Raw genomic sequence first — 17,458 nt, forward strand, 5'->3', positions numbered from 1 at the left:
GATCATATAAAATTTCTCCTCTGAAATAGAGGAAATTGGAGTAAAGTAAAATTGAATTATATTTTTCAGAGAGTTGTTTATTGGATACACATTGAGCATCTCTAAATTTATAAGTATAAATAAGTCACCACACATCGTAAAATCTGCTTCAAGAATGTTTTCAACCAAAGGAATTAAGAGATCAGAATTTAATTTATTCTGCATCACCTTCGTTATTTTCACTGCATGTTTCCTAAGGGACATAAATTGCTTTCATATATTTGTGTAAGTGTAGACATGTGTGTTTGTTGTATATACACTCACATGTCTATGTATAATTTTATTTATGCTGACAGTATCTCTGAAGTACATAAAAACAGAAGTGATTATACTCACTTTTCCAGAATCATGCTTCTTACCAATCAATGACAGAAGAAAAAGTAAGCGAACTAATTCCTACATCTCTTAGAGACTAAATTAAACTTTTATGAATCAAATGGCTGCTTACAAAGAGCTTCAGTGAGAAGGAAAAAGACAAAAACAGTGGAGGAGTTCAGCAAATTAATGCAACTTTATAGAGATGAAAATTACATACCTTGTCCTGATAGCAAGAGTAACATGAAAATACTTGGGAAGGTGATTCCTGGAGGGATGTGGTTAGGAAAGCCTGAGGTATGTCAGAGCATCTTGTGTTCCCATCTTTTCATAGACTCTTTGTGACCTCATCCTTTTCTAAAGAAATAATACCTCTACTGTCATGTATATCGGGAAAGGTCTGTTCTCTGTTAAGATGTCTCAGTTTACTGGATGCCTTAATATTTGCAAACATAATTCAGAGAGGGAATAGAATTTATTGTTATAGGATGGACTCTGGAGCCAGACTGCCTTGAATCCTAGCTCTGCTACTGACAGGTTATATGACACTTAGAAAAGAAATGCTTCATTTCTTTATGCTCTAGTTTCCTAATCTATAAAACAAGGAGAATAAAACTACCTACCTCTTTGAGTTGTTGTTTTGAGTTGTGAAGGCTAATATGAGGTCACATATGAAAAGCACTTAAATAGTGCCTAATACATGAAAGCACTGTATGTGTTAGCTATTGTCATTTTGTTTGGTTTTTCTGTAACATTTCAAATATTTACTAAGTATCCATTATAATAGGAAATGTCAAAGTCTAGGAAGAGAATTTTATATAACAAAAACATAAGTAAATAAATATTTTCCAATTAATGTTGCTATTGTTGTCTTAAAGTATTTGTTGATTTCTGATGGATAGTAACATTAATATTTTTAATATTTTTTCCTGATTTCAGTATAGCTCTGGGAGCAGCATCCCTACTTCTTGTCATCACCTACCCACTGATGAAAAGAATTACATACTGGCCTCAATTAGCCTTGGGTGAGCTTGAAATAACTATAAGTATTTCCTTTGGTACTTTCAAACTATACATTTTCTTGATAATGTGGCAGAGATAAAATGTCGTCAGTCATGTAATTTTCCAAATCAAGAAAAGATTTTCACATTTTAAAGAAGGGCAGTTAGCCATTTTTATTAGATAAAAATCTGCATACTTATTAAGAGTATCATCATCATCACTGTTTTCTGAAGTGCTCTTTTTTAAAATCTAGGTTTTAAAAAAAAAAGAGCAACCATCACCCTAACCTTCTCTTCAGGTAGCTGATCTGAATGCTCTCAGGAATTGGCAGGAAAACAAGAGTTGAAAGTGTGTCATAGCTCTTTTTCCACCAGCTCTCTTTACAACTTCCAGGAGGAAAATTAGCCAGTCTACCCTTCTGGGCTTCCATAGCACTCCGTAGCACTTACTCATTTCCACATTAAACTAACAAGAATATGTTGAGAACTTCTTTCTCTCCACATCAATAAATTGTACATTACTCAGAGATAAAGCATTCTTTATGTCTTGCCCAACATCTAGCATAGCACCTGGCACATCACAGGTATTCAATTAATATTTGTTGGTAGAAAGAAAGGAAGGTAGATAAGTAGGTGAGTCTAAATCTATTATTCTATTCTGTTCTTAATTCTTTTTTTTTCCTTTTTTTTTTTTGTTCTTACTTCTTTGAACTGTTTTCCTAGCAAATAAAAATGAATCAAGAAGTTGATGCAAGCCTGATTAGTGGAAAAGGGATAGAATATTTATCTTTTTTCTAAGATCTCATTCAGCATTGCCTTTCTTTTCATTATTAAAAAAGGTAGGAAATTATTTTCTCAACTGATCTTTTGGTGAGAGGAACATAAGCATTTCCTATCTACTAGATAATATATCTACTTCAAACATTTATTGAACCTCTACTTTCTGCCAGGAACAGCACCACATACTAGGAAAAGAAAAATTGCTGAGACACATTCTCCATCGGTTGGAGAAGGAGACAATAAATAATTACTATGTGGCAAACTTAAGTGCTATGGAACCACAAAGGAGAGACCTTTAATCAGTTGAGGAGGGGGCATTCTAAGTGGAAATAGACAATACTATGGGAGGAAAAAGGGGTTTGGGGTGCATTGAGTTTGAGGCACCTGATGGATGTGCAGGTACAGATGTCCAGCAGGCAGTTCAGTATCTAGTCCAAAGCTTAAGGAAAAGATCAGACTTGCAAATAGAGATTCAGGGATGCCAGATCTCCAAAATTTAGGTGTTTTCAGTCCTCAGAGAGGATTGTAGAGTAAATAAATGTTTATTATTTATCTTGTTTCTGTAGCTTGTAGGGGAGATAGAGTGGTAATGGACAGAATGTAAGTTTTTTTAATCAGATAGGTCTGAATTCAACCCCAGCATTAGCTACATATTGCCTGTGCCAGGCACCACATTTGGGTAAGTGTTGTTCTCGTTAAAATTTAGCTGTGTTATTTTAATTAGTTAACCCTTCTGAGCTTGTTTCCTTAAATAGAAAATGGAGCTAATAACTACTGTAGCAGCTGAGAGGATTTAATGAAGGAACACATAGAAAACACCATACACAGAGCCTAAGACAAAGCATGCACTTAGCACGTACTGGTGCTCCTCTCCTTTCCTTTAGAATTCTACACTATATTTAGTCTTATTTCCCTCTCTTTGTGTTACTAACTGTAGGGTTGACTTTTAATTGGGGAGCATTACTTGGATGGTCTGCTGTCAAGGGCTCCTGTGATCCATCTGTTTGTCTGCCTCTTTATTTTTCTGGAATTATGTGGACACTAATATATGATACTATTTATGCACATCAGGTAAGGAAATTTTATGTTTTTCTTAATTTTGGTTTAGAAGTTCATTTTCTTTTTTTAAAAAATTTTAAAATAATCAAAGTAAGGAAAAAGTATGTTTTCTTAAAATCATAATTCCTTGGCTCAAACAAAAAAAAATTTTATTAGAGAAGTTGTAGGTTTACAGAAAAATCTTGCATAAAATACAGGGTTCCCAAATATCACCCTATTTTTAACACCTTCATTAGCCTGGTATATTTGTTATAATTCATGAAAATTTTTTTATAAATTTATAAAAATTATAATTTTTATAATTATAAAAATGTTGCCCATCATTTACAATAGGGTTCACTGTGTTGTACAATCCTTTTCTAACAAAATATTTTTGTTCCATGTTTATTTGTATTATTATAGAGCTCAACTTATTTAATTCTATTTAAAAGCATTTAAATAGTACTTACTGTATATCAAGCCCTTTTTAAAGTACTTAACAAACACTAATTTAATTCTCATAACAACTGAGAGAAAGGTACTATTGTTATTCCCATTTTACAGATAAGCAAACAGACACAGAGAAATAACTCATCGGTGACTCACAGCTGGTGAGTGGTGGAGTTGAGACTCTCCAGAGTCTGTACTTTTAACCAGTACCCTCTACTACCTCTCTGTTTATGCCCTCAGTCATTGTGTTATGCTGCTTTTTTCCTTAGTGTCTTAGTTTACCAGAGTCGCTGTCAACTTAAGGTTTTGGCTTAAAAACAGGAATTAATTGGCTAACAGAGTCAGAAGTAGGAGTCCAAAATCAAAATATCAACAAGGCTTGTTTTCTCCCAGTGTCTGTAGCGTTCTGGTGATGGCTGCTGGCAGTCCTTTGGGGTTCCTTAGCTTGTATCTCTGTCTTCCATTGCAGGATGATGTCCTCTCCTCTCTGGCTTCTGTAACTTTTAAGTTCTCTTTATAAGGCCTTCTCTAACATTGATTAAGAGCAGCTCTCATTCACTTGGCCATATCTTAACTAAAAATAGTAGTATCTTCAAATAATCTCTACGATGGGCGCACATCCACAGAGACAAGGATTTAAGATTAAGAACATATGTTTGTTGGGGTACAAAATTCAGCCTACTACAGTTAATATGAGATAAACATCTTCCCATGTTTTTACTTATTCCTAGTTATTGTCACTTTAAAACTGCATAAACAGTCCATGATTTGATATGCTGTAACTTTTATTGTTTAACCATTTGTCTATTTTGGCCATTTGAGTTTTGGGGTCTGAATTTTCACAATTATGAATAATACTGTTTTAATCATGTCCAGCTTCATGAATACGAGTTTTAAGGTTTTATCTAATATATCTATCCAGATTTCATCCTACTTTTTCCCGCATTAATCAATCTCTTCCTCCGCATACCGTAGTTGTTATTACCACAAAAAATTTCACCAAATCTGTAACCAACCTGATTTCCCTAAGTGAAGCTTAATGGACACAGTTTAGGAAAGAGGCTTATACTTTTTTTTTTTTAATTTTTTAATAAGAGAAGTTATAGGTTTACAGAAAAAACATGTAGAAAATTCAGCATTCTTATGTGAGCTATACTTTTTGCAGTAAGGTCTAGAACTAGTGGTTAGGACAGTTGTACTCCAATTAGATTATCTTCTTCAGTAAAGTACCATGTACTCCTTGACATTTTTGTGGTTTACATAATTAAAGATGTAGTTTACACCCTGAAGGAACTTGCACTATGAAAGGAAAAACAGGTGAAATGTGAATGGATGTGGTTATTAAAGTGGCAAGTGAGTGATTTTCTACATCTGTGATTTTAGTAAAATCTACAAGAAACTATTGAGATTTGAGAACTCTGAGGTAGAAAAGACTTCTATGAAGAATTTGAGTTGAGTTTTGATTCTAATTTTACAAAGTATAGTTAAGAGTCATTATAGGGTTATAAGAAATATAATGGTGAGTAAAAATAGAGCTGGAAGATAATTTTAGCAGTAACATTTAACTTCGATTTGGCTTGCATGTTCTTTACTGATCACTGTGTTTCTGAGTTACTGTCACCTTTCATGATCATGTGTTTCTGAGTTTCAATAACTCAGAAACACAGTGATCAGTAAAGAATATGCAAGCCAAATCGAAGTTATCTTCTGGAATCAGATAGTGGTGATGGTTGCACAGCCTTGTGAACACACTAAAAGCCCCCAAATTGTTCACGTTAAAATGGTGAATGTTATGGTATGTAAATTAGATCTCATTTTTTAAAAACTCTCATTACTTTCTGATATTAGGATAAAAGAGACGATGCTCTCATTGGACTGAAATCAACAGCACTGAGGTTCAATGAAAATACTAAGCAGTGGCTCAGTGGCTTCAGTCTGGCAATGCTGGGGATGCTGAGCCTGGTGGGAGTGAACTGTGACCAAACTGCTCCCTACTACATTGCCTTGGCTGCTGTCGGAGCCCACCTGGCTCACCAGGTTGGACAGTTTTCTTATTTTTCACTTCATTTTTGTCCTTGGTAGAAATTAGAAAAGCTATTTAAATATAACACCCTCTGGGTTTACCAAGCAAGATACTTCTTGTCATGAATAACTCTGCTTGTACTGCCCTGCACCATCCCCTCCCCTGCTCCAACTTATATATATATTTAAAAAAAAGCTAGCTGTATTATTTCAGAAAAATAATAGAAACCTACACCTGTATTTTCCCCTGATAATATTTTCTAATTTTCTTGGAATTACTTTTGATGCATGTCTGGAAAAATTTCAGCCATTTCTGAATGTTGTGGGTTGAGTTGAATAAAAGTAAACTGATCAACAAAGCTGTTTTTGAAAAATGGGGGCTTCTAGTGATGTTAAACTAATCATTCATCAGTTTGGGTCCTACTAACATAGAGACCAACACCAGATAAACGGAATGTCAGACTTGTCAGAGTTCTGCCTAAACAACGTGAAACTGTCATTTCAGGGTATTCATCTAGCCCCCATCCCCCAAACCCCACAGGGTTTACATTGAGATTCTACATTATTAACTTCTGTAAAAGTTAATCTACAGGGGTGGGCCACAGTGACTCAGCAGGCAGAGTTCTCCACCTGCCATATCAGAGACCCAGGTCCGATTTCCGGTACCTGCCCATGCAAAAAAAAAAGTCAGTCTACATTATTGACTTTTGTAAAATGAATGAAATCTAACCTTAATGAAATAGATTTCTAGAAATGTTCTGTAGTTTTTGTATCAGTATTATATTTTCATTTAGCTGAATCCAAAAGATTTTAGTAAGCCTATATTTAGATCATTTTTTAGTACAGATTGTTACAAGTTAATATTGTTATAGGGAAGACTTACACAATATAGTATGAATGAAACTGAAATCTGGTGTCCATAAAACAAATCAAGTGCTGTATCACTTTATATTGTTTTCCTTACTGAGAAAGCTACAAAATATAAAATGATGATTCTCCAGGTTTCTACCATTTCCCACTGCAGAATTTCTCAGCATCTCCTTTTGTTCATAACTCAGGTCCATGAGTGTTTTAGCAATTTTTGCTGCAGAATCACAGTTGTCATAACCATTGTCTGGTTAGGATAATTGATGCATAGCAACATTTAAAGAGCTAGAATACTAGCAGAAAAAGGCAAAAATTATGAGGACAGTCACAAATATTATAAGAAATATCTCATATTCCCTTTATATTATAAATTCCACTTGTGATCCTCTATCCAGTCCTTAATGCAGCATTTAGGATGGACATAGTGTTCTAGTATTTGAAGAATGGAAGTCTGCAGACCATATAATAGAGTTTGGGAAATGAGGGATGCTGAAATCTAGAAAAGAAAAGAGACATGAGACTTTCTTGATGTATTTGTGGGGCTACCACAGGGCAAAAAGGGTGCATTTGTTCCAAGTCACTAGCAGGAGTTTTCATCACCTCCTCTCTGTGTGAGGGTACAAAGATTTGAACATGGTAGGGGAAGCCATTTTGGGTTTTTATAATAAACTGGAGAGGAGGCACTACAGGTATTTAATGGGTGAGGGCCAGGTATATTAAACATCTTTCAATGTACCAGACAACCCTGAACAATAGAGAGTTGTCCTGCCCCAAATGTGACTTGTTCTCCTGTTGCAAATCATTGGCCCAAAGAATAAATCTAGCACCAAAGGGTAGGAATTGTAGTGAAGCAGATTTTAGATCAGTCAGTGTGAGAAAGAGTTTTTCAAATAGGACTAAAATAGCAAGGTTTACTCTCCAAACATTCAGGTATCCCTGTACTTGAAGTTGTTATGACACGACTTGACTGTTCCCCAATGAGAGATGTGGTAGATTTTTCCACACTGGGATACAGTTTGGGCTACATTAAGGGACTTCCCATTGTTTAACGTTCTGTAATGAGATACTGTTTCTTATGTTCATTTGTGATGCCAAAAAGTCATTTGCATTCATGCCATACTGGGTATTAATGAAACATTATGTTATTCTTTTACAGATTTACACTCTAGACATCCACAGACCTGAAGATTGTTGGAATAAATTTGCCTCAAACCGAACAATAGGACTAATAATATTTATAGGGATTGTCCTTGGAAATCTGTGGAAAGAAAACAAAACAGAAGGAAAGAAGAAAAATGTAGATAGTAAATTAGAAAATTAGCAAATGTAATTTAGGAATTTTTAAAACAAATTTTTATAAAATACTCTCAGGTATTAGTACCACATAATTAGATTTGAGTAAATAATCTTACAATAGGTTAAAGAATTAAGAACCAGAAGATAGGATTTGGAGACTGTTTGCCTAGATTTTAGTTCAACTATTTACTAGCAAAATTCTTCCCCTCTCTCAGAAACCAGAGGCTCTTCAATTTCTGAATTGACCTTGAATGTTGAAGTCAGTGCTTTCTCCTCATCATAATTCTTACTTGATATGATGGGAGTTTAGACACTTAAAAAAATAAGTAGGCAGTCTCTGGTGACTAGAACAAGAAGTGTTCTACATGGCTGTGCACGAAGACCAGATCTCTCACACAGATGGTAGCACTGGAAGCAATGACAGAACATACATATACTTGGTAAAAATTCTATATGCTTATTTAAATTCTCCCAAAACATGAGGAGCAGAATGATTTCCTGAATTAGAAGTTTTCGGTAGCATGCAGAGGTCATAATAAAGAACAATAAGCCCTAACTTTCATTTTCCCCTTAAAAAGGAGTCCATTTTTCTATTGACACATTTATTTACGTAAAATATGCATCTGTTTTTTTTTTGAAGTGCCTAAACTCCCATCATTCAGTTATATAGGAAAGTGGTAAACTCTGGAATATTGATTAAAAGTATGGACTCTAGAGCTAGACTGCCTGGTTCAAACCCTTCAGGATCTTCCCATGTTGCTCAATAAAAAATTGAAAGTCCTTTCGCTTACCAGGTATTATATGATCTAGCCTTGTCTTCCAACAACTCTGCGCAGCAGGCAGTATCCATGCCAGCCTCATTATTCCTCACATATGCTGAGCAGACTCCTGTCTCAGGGCCTTTGAATTCATTATTCCCTGTGGCCAGAATGCGCTTCCCAAATGTCAGTATCTTTTAATTCTTCATTTCAGGTCTTTTCTTAAATATCACCTTGTCAAAGAAGCTTTTCCTTGCCACTGTGTCTAAAATTTCACATATAATCACTACTCCACAATTCTTATCCCCTATTCTATATTGTTTTTTCTCTTCAGTGCTTATGTCAGCTGAAATATATTTTACTTGATTTGGTGGCTTTTATGGACATCGGTGCTTAGATACAGCAGTCATTGTAAATATGAGTTATAGGCAGCAGTAAATGCAGGATTATATAAGAATGCAGCTAACATTATAGCTAGCTTGCATATGCCAGGCACTCATAAATAATCATAGATGAATTTATTTAACTGTTGGTTCAACAAATAATGAGTCACTGAGACTGAGTGTTTAGGCAGTAGTAGTAATTGTAGCTTCTCTGCTATAGTAGCAATGAGTTGAAGGACAGAATAAAAAGGGACTTCAACCCCTACTTAAGGGAAACATGATTGGCTTTGATTTTATCTAATTTTGATGCTGCATTAGGCTAGATAGAATGGGTAATTTACAATCTTTTATAATTGTGTTTTTTTATAAATATCACCCTGTATTTTGGAATGTTTAGATATCTTAACCCATTAGAACTGATTCCAGTTAGAGGAAAGCAAGTACATTATATTTCGTTTTCATTTTCCTAAGTCAATCAATGAAAGATAAAATGGTACAAACATTAGAATCAATAAAAATCCTATAGCCCTTTGTCATACATGGGGACAGAATATAAGGTAAAAATAATTCCTGGGTTCTCTTCTTCTCAAAAAGCTGCTTAAACTTAATTGAATTTAATTCTTTTTCATTTATCGTTCCTCCTCCCAGGCTGAAAAGCCAAAAGAGTAGTGTGCTGGTTTGAACTGATGTATGGACCCTAGAAAAGCCGTGTTTTAATCCTAATCCCATTTTGTAAAGGTAGCCGTTTCTTCTAATCCCTGTTCCATATTGTGTCTTTGAAACTGTAATTAGATCATCTTCCCGGAAATGTGATTTAATCGAGAGTGGTTGTTAAACTGGATTAGGTAAAGGTGTGTCTCCACTTATTTGGGTGGGTCTTGATAAGTTTCTGAAGTCCTATAAAAGAGGAAACATTTTGGAGAGTGGAGATTCAGAGAGAGCAGAGAATGACATAGCTATGAGAAGCAGAGCGTCCACAAGCCAGCGACCTTTGGAGATGAAGAAGGAAAACACCTTCCCGGGAGCTTCATGAAACAGGAAGCCAGGAGAGAAAGCTAGCAGATGACACCTTGCTCACCATGTGCCCTTCCAGCCAAGAGAGAAACTGTGACTGTGTTCACCATGTGCCTTCTCACTTGAGAGAGAAACCCTGAACTTCATCGGTCTTCTTGAACCAAGGTCTCTTTCCATGGATGCCTCAGATTGGACATTTCTATAGACTTGTTTTAATTGGGACATTTTCTCAGCCTTAGAACTGTAAACTAGCAACTTATTAAATTCCCCTTTTAAAGGCCATTCTGTTTCTGGTATATTGCATTCTGGCAGCTAGCAAACTAGAACAAGCAGTAAAAATGTGTAAGAAGTAAATTGGGAGGGAAAAAAAGTTAAAATAGATTATTGGCCTCTCGAATCATTGATTTATAGCCAATCAGGGTTGGAAAGAATTGCAGCAGTCATCTAGTATCAGGGTTGTCTGTGATCAGTATAGTTGTGAGGGGTATTGTGAGTAACTTCTCATGATAGTTAAAATTACCAAAGTCTTGCCTTGGGAATTTGTCTTAGTGGTGAGGGTTCTTACCCTAACCTTAGCTTTGATGTCACTGTGAGTTTCTTAAGAATACCTGTGAAAATTATGGGCTTTGTCAATTGTGAGTGGTTATCTCGCATAAGATTATGTGAGATAGAGTTGGGGTAGAATTGAGGTGGGAGCTTCAGGAAACCTGACAGCAGGGTCTCAAAAGCACATCACTAACACTGCCTCTCCCTTTTTCTTGATTTCTTTGCTAAATTGCTCACTGCCTTTTCCAGACTGTAAGGACTTCCACAATCAAGCTGCAACCTACTATTTTTCTCCATCTCAGCATATACTGTTTTACTTTCCTAGGCTGCTCAAAGTAAATACCATAACATGGGTTGCTTAAACAATGAGAATTTATTAGCTTATAGTTTTGAGGTCTAGAAAATGTCCAAATCAAGGCATCATCAAGGCGATGATACTCAAAGGCCAGCAGTCAGCAATCATTGGCCCCTCTGCCAGTGGCAAGGCACAGGGCAGCATCTGCTGGTCTTTTCCTTCTCTTTCAGATTTTGTTAATTTCAGCTTCATGCTTCTGTGGCTTTCTCTTTCTTTGTCTGAATTTCATTCTCTTATAAAAGATTCCAGTAATAGGATTAAAATCTATCCTAATTGAGGTGAGCCACACCTCAACTAAAGTAGCCTCATCAAAATATCTTACTTACAATAGGCTTATACCCATAAGAATAGATTAAGAATGTTTTCTTACAGTACATACAGTTTCAAACTATCACCTCCACTGCTTACCCTTTGGGCTAGTATCTTCACTGTCCACAGATGACACTCACCTGTACCTCTCTGCCATCACAGCTGTCCTCCCTGGAGCTGGTACCATGGTGAGAGCTTAGACTTTGAAACTAACAGGCCTGGATTGAATCCTAACTCTGCTAATTTTGTGGTAATTTGTTACAGCAGCAACAAGGAAGTTAATGCAATTCTAGCTTTGAATGGCCTGTTCTCTGAACCCTCAGAGCTTTTGTTGTACCAGTGAAGCAGTAGCTAAGAACACAATTCCTGGAGATAGTCTTCCTGGGTCAGAATCTCTGCTTTAACACCTATCAGTTGAATGATCTTGGATAAGTTACCTGAATTCTCTGAGGTTTGTTTCCTCAAATAGGATTTATAATAATACCATTATTGTGAGTATAAAAATTATGTCTCCACTTTTTAGAATGGAAATTCCATGATAAACAACACCTTGTTGGTCTCATTCAGTGCAATATCTCCAATTCACCACACTATAGGCACTCAGTAAATATTTGTAATTTATTGTAATCCAAGTGAGCTAACATCTTAAGTTACTTGCCAGATCCAGTGTTGGTTACAATCACTGGAAAATATTAATGCCATTCAACAATATATTAAAAAGTTCACAATCTGAAGCACCATAATAAAAATACAGATTTTTCAAGCATGTATAATTAAAACTATGTAAAAATGTGTGTTATGATTAAAGGAAGAAAAATGAAAATAGTTATGAATGATGTGATTATATGGCTTTGTAATAAAAATTGAAAGGCATAGGTTCTAAATTCCATGTTTAAAGCTAGCCTAAGAATTTAACCTTTAACTCTTCTAATCCTATTCATACTTTTTAATGTTTACCTTTTAAAAATGAACTTCAAGATAACTTAAATGTAACCCCCACAAAACAAAGGAAAAGGGATTATTATTATTTATAAAGTTCTTTCCAAAATAAAAGATAGGATTGAGTACCAGAGAAAGACCTATAACTGCAACCTCAGACTTCTCTGTCTTCTTCTGAGCATAATCTTTGCCTACATCTGAAAAAGAATTACAGTTCTAAGCACAAAGATAAATCCTGTGGTGGCTAATTTCACATCACTTTGGCTAGCTTATGTTGTCCAGTTTGGTGAAGCAAGCACTGACTTGATTGTTATTGTGAGGTATTTCATGGATGTAAATCATTAGTTGATTGCATCTATATGGCAGATTGCATCTATAATCAACAAAAGAGAATGCTTTTAGCAATAAGAGGAGTCAGTCACAGGGAGCAGCCAGAAGAAAACAGAGAAGTCACCATATGCCCATGCATGTTATAGAAAAGCCAAGGAACCGCAAAGATTGCCAGATAGTAGAGATACTGACCCTAAGAGGGGGCAAGCCTTTAGCCTCTGAAACCCTAAGACAATAAATTCCTATTGTTAAGTCAACTCATTGTATGGTATTTGTTTTAGTAGCTAAGAAACTAAAACAAATGCCAACATGGTGCCCAAGTTGATACATACCTTGAACTACCAGTAAGTCACATTGTAAAACAGTCATAAACCCCTCTCACTAAGGAGCCAGCACAGCTTCTTTATCAGTGATATCCAAAGGCTTCCTGCAATGTTGGGTAATATGTTGCCACACCTTGCTCCTTATCAGAAACATTTTTTGGAATAGCAATTCCACCTTGCTTATTCTCAGAAATAGCAATTGATAAAGGACATGAAATGAAAAGTAGTTACCCAAAGCTGTCTTCCTTTTTTTTTTTTTGCATTATGGGCATGCTCCAGGAATCAAACCCAGGTCTCTGGCATGGCAAAGAATTCTGCCATGAGCTACCATTGCCCACCCCCTCCTATCTTTTAAAAATCATATTTACTGCATTTTTTTTCCTAATGCAAAACTAACATGTGTATCGTGGTAAGTTTAAAATGCAGAAAAGCACAAAGGAAGAAAACAAAATCATTAATAAGTCATTACCCAAGGACAATGCATTGTTATCAGACTAATAGTCTTCTTGGCTTCTAATAGATATGTAAGCATGTTTTTAACAAAATTGAGACCCACTGTACTCATTTTTCAAAAATTTTTTTCACTTAATTTATTTTCTTGTTCTTTTATTAAATGTTCTTTCAAAATATGAGTGTGTGTTGGCTGCTTAAGTTTTTATCATATGTATGTACTATAATTTAATTAATGCTATTATTGGACACTTAGGACTTTTACATTTTTTTCCTCACAAACAATAGTGCTGCAAATAAATTAATCTTTGGGTATATCTCTTGATTATTTCTATGGGATGAATCCCTAGAAGCAGAACGTCTCTGTATGCATATTTCCAGGGATTGTAGAATGGGCATAGTGGTAGGTACACTTTTAAGTTTTAGAGACATTTTCTCAATTTACTCTCCAGACAAATTTAATTTCTACCAGCAGTGCATGAATACTTCTTTCCTTAGACCGTTACAAACATTAAGGCGTAACTTTTTTATCTTTACCAAATTACATAGGCAAGAATAACATGTTTTTCCACATTTCTGTGATGACTAATGTAGTTGAGTATTTTTCAAAATGTTTATAGAACCCTTCTGTTTCTTCTTTTGTGAATTACCTACATGTTGTTGCCCATCTGTTTATTGTTGTTGTTGATAACGCTGCCTTGTGGATCTTATCCCCAAGATCTGATATTAGACATGCTTAGACTGCGTTTTCGTTTTAAACGATCAACGTTTTATTAATAGTTAAGTTAGTCAGTTGATTGCATCTATGGCTGATTACATCTACAATCAACAAAGGAGAATACTTTTAGCCCTGGTCCTTACGCACTCCAGATGGAGCATGTTCACCACCTGGCCGCAATAGTAAACTCAGGAGATAATTCCATCTAATTAACCCACCCACTGCTTACCTCCCCCTAACAATCCCAATACTTTTCCACTAGCTCACCCCAGTCCTTAAAAATAAAGCCTTTCTGACCTCTGCTTCAGTGGAACTGAGTTCAGATTTCGTTCTGGAGCTTTTCCCTTGTCACTATAGCCTTCGGTCTCTTTTCTCTACTGCATATGAATAAAATCATCTTTTGAATAAGTCATCCTTGCCTGTTTAATATTGTCCACTGTAATATTTTCTTTGCCACATGTCATCTGTTCATTGAAAAATTCCAAATATGTACCTCAAAAACTCCCCTTGAACTTAGCACAATTGAAAAGTGAGCTTCCTACATAATCTTTGTACTTGATAACAAAATAGGTAAATCCAACCTAAAATGTACAAAACTGAACTTGCCCCTCAAACTTCCTCCTCCCAGCCACCTCTCTATCTCACTAATGGCAACTCCACTCTTCCAGTTCCAAAACCTTGGCCTCATCCACAGTGCTTCTCTTTCTCTCCCATTCCAAATCCAGGACATACTTTCTTGACAATACATTCTAAGTATATTCAGAATCTGATCTTTTGTTACCACCTCCAATGCTTGGTCCAAGTCCCCATCCTCTCTCCTATATACTAGTGTAATCAATTCCTAACCAGTCTCCCTCCTTCTGCCCTTCTCCCCTTTCAGTCTATTCTTACCATAAGAGCCAGGGTGATCCTGTTAAAACATAAGCCAGCGCGTGTCTTGCCTCTGCTCACAATTGGCTCCCAATTTCTCTCAAAGTGGAGACAAAGTTCTTAACATGGCCCAGGATCCTGTAAGATCTGTTATCTCCTGACTCTTGTACCACTCTCTTCTTTGCTAATACAGCACCAGCCATACTGACCTTGTTGCAGTTCCTCATCCACAGATATCTTCACAGCCGCCCCTTCACCTCCTTCAGTCATTGCTCAGAGGCCACCATCTCAATGAAACTCTTTGTGCTCTCTTTCTAAATCAGCATGCACTCCTATAGATGAACTTCCTTGCTGTTCTCCCTGACTTACTTTTCTGCACTAATTTCCTTACGTATTGTCTGTCTCCATCAATTAGAATCTTAGCTCCATGAGGCACAGATGTTTTCTGCTTTGATCAGTGCTGTATCTCCAGCACCTGGAAGAGCATCTAGTGCATACATAGTAAGTGCTCAGTATTTGTTGAATAAATAATGTATGTAAAGCTTTCAAGCAGCACCTGGCTTATGGTATGTGCTCAGCAAGTATTGTTTAAAGGCATTTTTAGAATTCTTTCTCCTTTTTAAGTATCTCTTTTGCTGAAAGTCATTTATTTGAAACTCTTCACTTATGAAGAACTGATTCTAAGGTTCTATTTTAGCAAAAGAGTGTTAACATTTATTCCTAAGGCTGAGTTTCCTAAATGGTTTCAGTGTAGTGGGGATGTGGGTAGGTAGAATAGAAAAATGAGAATTTGTTAAAATTATGGATGAATTGTAAAAGGGATTTTCTATTCATTAATAGAGTATAAGTCCAATGTAAAGAAATATAAATTATGCAAATATTAACTATACTTCTACTTGTTTACTTATCAGTTTAAAACTCTTTAATCTTCTAAAAGTTAAAGTTCCTAGTTTTTTCTTTAGGCAGCATTGAGCATTGTAACAAAAGGCGAAATTACCATGACTCTTACTTCATACTTGTTGACAACAGAAACATGGACACAGTGTCTCTGAGAGAGTTACTGGAATCAGAGGTCAGGTTCTATTGAGGGAATACCTCATCAACACAAATTGCTTTCAGTTTACATTATTTCCTTGAAGAGAAATAAAGACAGCGTTAACACTTTAAAATCCAAGGTAAGTTTATGCCACTGATCAGTTATTTTAATATGAAAGCACACACTCCGTATACTTTAAACAAATTTACTTGAAAATACATTACAAATATGATAGTTTCATCACAAATTTCATTACTAATGAAAATTTGTTAATACCTCAGGATAACTGGAAGAATGTAGGAAATAGGGATGTGCTTTTATAATTGTTCCCCATTTATTCTTTCATGTTTCTGGATTTCTTCTTTTTGCTTTTAGCTAGTTAGGCATATGTGTGTTTTTGTCCTTTATTCCAGTGTGGAATTATCATCACAAGTGCTAATGAGTATGCAGAACACCTGTAGCCCTCATAAGTTGCTAGTGGAACAGCAAAATGACATTGCTACTTTGAAAAGTTTGACAGTTTCTTGTAATCAACCATACACTTACCCTAAGTCCTAGCAATACTACCCCAAGGTAGTATTCAAAAGAAGTGAACACTTACATTCACGCAATAACCTGTATATGAGTATTGACAGTAGCTTGATTCAAAGTCACCCCAAACTCGAAACAACCAAATGTCCTTTAACTGGTGAAAGGATGAACTGTGGTACATCCATATAATGGACTACTAAAAGGAACACACTACTGATGCTTGCAACAATATGCATGTATGCTAGGTGAAAGACACCACACTCAAAAGACTACAAACTGTAAGTCTCTACTTATATCATATGGTAGGTTGAATTTTGTACCCCAGAAATAACATACTCAATCTAAATCCCATTCCTGTGGGTGTGAACCCATCGTAAATAGGATCTTTGAAGATGTTATTTTTAGTTAATGAGGTGTGGTCAATTGAATCAGGATGGGTCTTAATCCAATTACTGGAGGTCTCATAAGGAGAGGTCCACAGGGAAGCCAGAAGTCAGCTGGAGCCTGGAAGAGAAAGACAAAACATCACCATGTGATAGGAAAGCCAAGGAACTCAAGGATTGGCAGCCTACCAGAATACCACTAAGCCCAGGAGAAACAAAACTTCTAGTCTCCAAAACTATGAGACAATAAATTCCCATTGTTTCAGCCAACTTATTTTGTGGTATTTGTCATAGCAGCAGAGAAACTAAGACATATGGTATCCTGGGAAAAGCAAAACTATAGATACAGAAAATAGACCAGTGGTTGCCAGGGGTTGGAGATTGTAAGGAAGGGTTGACTACAAAAGGGCACAAGGAAATTTTTGATATATTTTATTGCAATAGTTTTACACAACTGTATGTATTTATCAAAACTAATAGAGCTATAAACCAAAAAAGGTGGGTTTATTGCACTTAAATTAAACCACAATGTAGTAGACTGAGTATTGGTGGCCCCTCAAGATGTGCTCATCCTAATCCTTAGAACCTATGAACTTTACTTTATGTGGCAAAGACTTTCCATTTGTGATTAGGATCTTGAGATGGGGAGATTATCCTGAATTCCTCTGGTGGGCCCCAAATGTAATCACAAGTGTATTTATAAGT

At 35.9% G+C, this 17,458-nt stretch overlaps 1 protein-coding gene across 2 annotated transcripts in view; it reads left to right on the top strand.

Annotated features, from left to right (window-relative positions):
• The window catches only part of COQ2 (coenzyme Q2, polyprenyltransferase), a 29,632-nt gene extending 17,636 nt beyond the window's left edge, over positions 1–11,996 (top strand). The window contains exons 4-7 of one of the 2 annotated variants that reach the window (XM_077142973.1): positions 1,294–1,379; positions 3,073–3,206; positions 5,472–5,660; positions 7,669–11,996. In XM_077142973.1, coding sequence (XP_076999088.1) covers positions 1,294–1,379; positions 3,073–3,206; positions 5,472–5,660; positions 7,669–7,833 — 574 coding nt within the window. In that variant the 3' untranslated portion in view covers positions 7,834–11,996. The remainder of the gene's footprint in view (positions 1–1,293; positions 1,380–3,072; positions 3,207–5,471; positions 5,661–7,668) is intronic. The other variant, XM_077142974.1, reaches the window with a different exon arrangement.
• The last annotated feature ends 5,462 nt before the right edge of the window (positions 11,997–17,458 follow it).

Source organism: Tamandua tetradactyla, chromosome 24 (genome assembly GCF_023851605.1).
Source record: "Tamandua tetradactyla isolate mTamTet1 chromosome 24, mTamTet1.pri, whole genome shotgun sequence".
Taxonomy (NCBI): domain Eukaryota; kingdom Metazoa; phylum Chordata; class Mammalia; order Pilosa; family Myrmecophagidae; genus Tamandua; species Tamandua tetradactyla.